At 39.6% G+C, this 5,608-nt stretch overlaps 2 protein-coding genes across 2 annotated transcripts in view; one reads left to right on the top strand and one right to left on the bottom strand.

Annotated features, from left to right (window-relative positions):
- LOC119421715 (myosin heavy chain, fast skeletal muscle) overlaps positions 1 to 5,608 on the top strand; it is a gene marked incomplete at its 3' end in the record, with an annotated part of 17,063 nt that overhangs the window by 2,821 nt on the left and 8,634 nt on the right. Inside the window, exon 13 of the mRNA XM_037689069.1 lies at positions 1,034 to 1,038. Coding sequence (XP_037544997.1) covers positions 1,034 to 1,038 — 5 coding nt within the window. The remainder of the gene's footprint in view (positions 1 to 1,033; positions 1,039 to 5,608) is intronic.
- LOC119421733 (hemoglobin subunit alpha-1-like) lies at positions 2,101 to 3,226 on the bottom strand. The gene is made up of 3 exons (XM_037689086.1): positions 3,132 to 3,226; positions 2,856 to 3,063; positions 2,101 to 2,295 (listed from the first exon to the last, which is right to left on the bottom strand). Exons 1-3 carry the CDS (start codon positions 3,224 to 3,226, stop codon positions 2,167 to 2,169), a joined length of 432 nt encoding a protein of 143 aa, XP_037545014.1. The 3' UTR covers positions 2,101 to 2,166.

The raw sequence follows: 5,608 nt of genomic DNA, 5'->3' as shown, positions 1-5,608 counted from the left end.
CTATATATATATATGAAAGTGTCTGCATTACTTTTTACAGTGCTGTAAATCGAGAAAGTTTCAAACTTTACGCTTCAATTTTTTAAATTTTGTGTCTTATTTTGACAGATATGTAAAGATTTACAGAACAAAAAGCTTTTTATGTGTTTAAAATTTGTAAAAAATAAAATAATTTTATGAATTGCCTCACCCATTGTTGATCTGTGCAAAAATCTATCAATCAAATATAGAGCCAGATTTGTGCCTGTACCATATTTTTAAATTTATTTTAAAAGATATTTTGGTCACTTTGGAAACCTCTACCCTGCCACTGTGATGTCAGAGCTTAAAGTTGGAATCGTTTTCCTAACTGGTCTGGAAACAGCTGGAGAACCTGGGCGACATCAGACTTCAGTGTGTTACATCTTAGAATGGACTCATCATTTCTGGGCAAAGCTGAGCCGTAAATTGAATTTCACACAGTTTGTGTGTGAAGCCTTTCACCCCTGAAGTTCATGCAGCTTTTGAGAAGTGGAGGTGGTTTCCCTCAGAGAAGTGGAGAGCTTCAGTGAAGAACAGGCAGATTCTCAATTCTCTAAACACGGGGATGAAGACAATTAATAACTAAATCACATCATTATCAATATGTCATCTCATAATTATTTATATCTTAACTCCCATTCTTTATTCATGAATCAAATGCTGCATATTTTGTCAAATAATTTCTATAAAATTGCAACAATGATCCAATTCTAATCTGCCCGTGCACTTTGTTGGAGTTTAACTGGCTGTTAGAAACATTTACAGATTTATTTACCAGATTTTACTAAATCATTCAACTTATTTATTCTTAACTAACTCGTTGCAATGTATTTGGTTGTGCATGCCCTCTGGCATCTATCAAGGAGTGATGCAGCACTCTCTGTACCCTTACTTCCCACAGCCTGGGAGGCTTATCTTACTAAACGACACGTTTGGACAAATTTACCAATAAATCATTTCCTTTGAATTAGCTAAAGCTATTACACAAATATGAGCAGATCCAGGGGAAGTGCATCTGTTTTATGTTTTGCAACACACTCATTAACATATTCATTACCTGGTTCAACAGTTTGGCAGCACGATGGCTCAGTGGTTAGCACTGTTGCCTCACAGCAAGAAGGTCCTGGGTTCAGTCCCTGGTTGGACCTGGGGTCTATGTGGAGTTTGTATGCATGTTAAACTGCCTTCAGACCCAGGCCTCCCTTGCAAAAGAGATCTGTGACCTCAATGGGATTTGCCTGGTTAAATAAAGGTTATCATATAAATAAATAAGGATTAAAGTCGGGTGATCTGCTAAAACAATACGACTCGTGTTTAACCGATCAATTACAGAAAATGTGCATTACGCACTCGCCAGCAGTTCCTACGTTTATGTAAGTTTTTGCAGCCACGTCAGCCTTTTTGTTGCTTATTAATAAATATTATTCTTTGTTTTATCCCTGAGTTTCTCCACATCTGCCTCCACCTTGGATTCAATCCACCGCCAGAACATGGCAACCATGCACCAAAACCGCATTAAAACCCTCCAAAATGTCAACGTCACAATTGTGAGAATGAAACTAAACTGAAATAAAATAAAATAAATAAATAAAACGGGGCAGTTGCATGCTTTTGTCATTAACTGAACTGCACACAAACGTGCAAACTGGTTGCTAATATCAAGATACATTTCTCTTTTATTCATGAGGTTAGGGATTTTGAGTTTTTGGATTAATTCTTGAAACCAAACCCACTTTATACCATTCCACTTTATTTATAATGCGCTTCCAACAGCAACAAGGCCAACCAAAGTACAGCAAAAACAAGGACACAGGATAAAATATATAGCTACAAATAGATAAAGATAAGAACTAAATAACCAACATTATAGAATACAGATGTGTTAAAATCAACTGACACAGTGTCAAAAGCCAAAAATGAGTTTTCAAATGCTTTTTTCAAAAGTTTCTTATCCTGAACCATCACTGAACGTTAGTTGATGTCGACTTGGATGAGAGCTTAAACAACCAACACGAGGAAAGAAATACAACAGACTCCGCACGAAAAGACTCGACACGTTCACTGTTTTTGATCTTTTTAATTCAATGTGTTGACAAAGAGGATCCGGTGCCTTCACCTTGTTCTTCATGGACTCCTGTTTGCTGTTCATCTGTATTTCTCAGACAGGGCTCGGGCCACCGCAGCCAGGAACTTGTCCATGGCCACGTGGACCTCAGGGGTGAAGTCTTCGGGCAGCTTGATGGCAAAGACCACCAGGATGTTGTGCGCCAGGATCTGTGAAAAGAAGACAAATAAAAATGTTGCAATTGTGTTTCAACACCAAAACACTAACAAGTATCAGCGTTCTGTCTTAAATGAATTGTTTAAATGATAAGAAATGAGCAAGAGCATTTGATCATGATGGTTTGAAGTGGTTGGCTAAAAGGCAGAAAACAGCAAACGACAAAGAAAAGAACAAGCGTATAATGTTGTTCTTAATGTCATCGTCCAATATCCAGTTTAGGGAAAAAATTCCACCGCTGTGCCATTTATTATCTTAACCAGCAGTCCCTGCTGAGAAAACTGGAATTAATCAAATGAATGAATTAATCCAAGTCACAGTGTGTAAGATGCATGCGAGTCAGTCAGAAGAGCCATTCCACAATTCTCTTGGTTACAGGATACTGAAGACGAGCACAAGTTTTTTTTACTTATTTTATATTTTAACACTTTTTTTCTTTTTTAAATAGCAGACGGATGCGAATGTTTACATCCGCAAATGAATATAGGAGACGTCAAGTTAAGATAACGTCTTGTTTTTTTTTAACTGCCAGGTGTTCCGCTCTTGCAGGTACCTTGAAGTTGGCAGGATCCACCCTCAGGGTGAAGGCGTGCAGCTCACTGAGGTTCAGGAGTCCACCTGCCAGATCATCCATTTTGGACACAGCATCACCGACTGCAGCCATGATGGTCAATCCGTGCTTCTTTACCGGAGCAGAGCCGGGGCTCAGGTCCTTCCAGTGGGCGAAGTAGGTCTTGGTCTGAGGGTAGACCACCAGCATCCTATAGGAACATGTGCAGGTTAAGTAAATAACAAAAACAAGTATCAGTGACTTCAGGGTCTTATTTACCTGGACAGAGCATCCTGACCAATCTCCTCTGCCCTGCTGGACACGTTGGTCCAGAAGGCCTTGACAGTCTGCTTGTCCTGAGCTGTGAGACTCATCGTGTGGGTTGATTGTTCACTTTGTTCAGCACCAAGCTGCGTGGGGGGGTTTATATGAGACAGGGCATGGGCACAGCAGAGACGCATCAGAGATATGTGCATTTGGATGCGTTCCAAGTGAGATAAACATATTTGACACCAGGGTTCTGAAGACGGGCTCGACGAAACAAAGAATGTAACTGTCAAACACGGTGTAAAAGTTTAAGATGATTGCATTTAATTTGGGGGGGCGGGGTTCATTTGTGACCTAAATGTCTCCCATTTGTTGTTATATTTAAAAGAGTTCATAATCATTTGTTGTCTGCATGAAGTCCTACTCCACAAATACACACAAAAAAATAAAGCTTGATGTTGATTATCAGCCCTGGCACAGACTGATTAAAGGTAAATCTTTATGTACCGTCTGGGAAACCTGATTTCAAATCTGTAATTATTTAATGTTTGGTTATCAGTGGAAACCAACACGATGTTTGATGAGGGGGACGTTGTTGCCAACACGTGGGCTTCTGGTCTTATCAGAACTTTACAGGGTGGTTCCACAGAGAGGAGGCAGATAATGCTCGACTGATGGCTGCACAAGTGGTGAAAGTTCCCCGTCCTGTCTGTTTTATTCACTTACACGAAGGTTTTATTAGTTTAAAAAAAAAAAAGTCTCAGGTGACGTTGAAAGATAAAAATCTTGGTGTTGTTTTCGATCAGGACATGACTTTTATCCCCCACATAGAAAACGTTACTAGAACCGCCTTCTTGGTCCGTGTACCATTCGTTCAATTGTTTTTTCACAGACCCTTCTTCCACCTGCGTAACATCGCTAAAATTAGGAACATCTCATCTAAAAATGATGCAGAAAAACTGGTTCATGCATTTATCACATCTAGACTGGACTGTTGCGATGGTTTGTTATCAGTGGTGGACAAAGTACACAATTCTAGTACTTAAGTAAAAGTACTCATGGTCAAATGTTACTGAACAAGTCAAAGTTGCTCAGTCAAAAGTTTGCTCAAGTTGTACTAAAGTACTTACTGTTGAAAATACTCAAGTATTCAAAAGTGCATGCATTTAAAAAAATACTCAAGTATTTAAAAGTACAAATTATATTTTCTAATATCAGTGCTGTATTGTGTTGAGTGATTTTACAGAACCTTGTAACTGTCTGAAGCCACCCGTATTGTACGTATTGACATGTCGAACCACTCTAACACCACATGCCTTAATAAAACCTGTAAACTACAAATATCTTCCCTGCACTTTACGTTTGAAGATGCACATTTAGTCTTTTCCTCAGCTTCAGTATTCATGCACGGCATTGCTTGTCTGTAAAAGTGGATATGTTGACAGCAACCACTTAACACAGGAGAGGAAACAGTAACACTGATAACTGAAAGTTCTGCACAGATGAATCTAACATAATACCTGAATCAACAACTGGTCAGTTGCATTTAAGAAAAGAAAAACAGCAACAGCAGATTACAAAGCTGACGCAAAATGAACGAGTAACAAGAAGCTTCCTAGAAATGTAGTGGAGTGAAAGTTGTATGTTCCCAAAAACACAAATACTAAAGTAAAGATACTCAGAAAATATACTTAAGTACAGTACTCAAGTAAATGTACTTTGTTACTGTTTATTATGTGGGTGTCCAAATACTTCTTTTAAAAAGTCTTCAGTTGATCCAAAATGCTGCTGCCAGAGTCTTAACTGGAGTTAGTGGGAGAGGTCATATCTCTCCAGTTTTAGCTTCTCTCCACTGGCTCTTTGTCAAATCCAGAATAGAATTCAAAATCTTACTTCTAACCTACAAAGCTCTCAACAACCTAGCTCCATCTTATAGCCTATTACAGATCTTATTGTTCCATATTTTCCTAACAGAGCACTTCACTTTTAGGCTGTAGGTTATGTCGCCGTCCCTAGAGTTTCCAAAAGCAGAATGGGAGGAAGATCTTTCAGTTATCAGGCTCCTCTCTTGTGGAACCAACTTCCAGTTTCTGTCCGTAAGGATGGCACATTTTCCAGTTTTAAGACTGGGTTCAAAACTTTTCTTTTTGATAAATCCTATAGTTACTGCTGGCTTGGGTTTCCTGACCTGTGTTACTATAAGCTTGGACTCCTGGTGAGGACCTGGTCACGTGCTCGCCTCCATTCCAGACCATTCTGTGTCTGTTCCTCCTTCCTGTCCTCTCAAACCCAGCTGGGCGAAGCAGATGGCCGCTCGTCATGAGCCTGGTTCTGATGGAGGTTTCTTCCTCATGAGGGAGTTTTTCCTTTCCACTGTCACCTTTGTGCTTGCTCAGGATGGGAGACTGCAACAAAATGAAGATTCATCACAATCTGCTGGCTTCCTTCCTTCCTTCCTTCCTTCCTTCCTTCCTTCCTTCCTTCCTTCC

The sequence above is a fragment of the Nematolebias whitei genome, chromosome 15 (assembly GCF_014905685.2).
Source record: "Nematolebias whitei isolate Nwh7 chromosome 15, NemWhi1, whole genome shotgun sequence".
Taxonomy (NCBI): domain Eukaryota; kingdom Metazoa; phylum Chordata; class Actinopteri; order Cyprinodontiformes; family Rivulidae; genus Nematolebias; species Nematolebias whitei.
The sequence above is the reverse complement of the archived record's forward strand: the minus strand, read 5'-3'. Positions and strand labels throughout refer to the sequence as shown.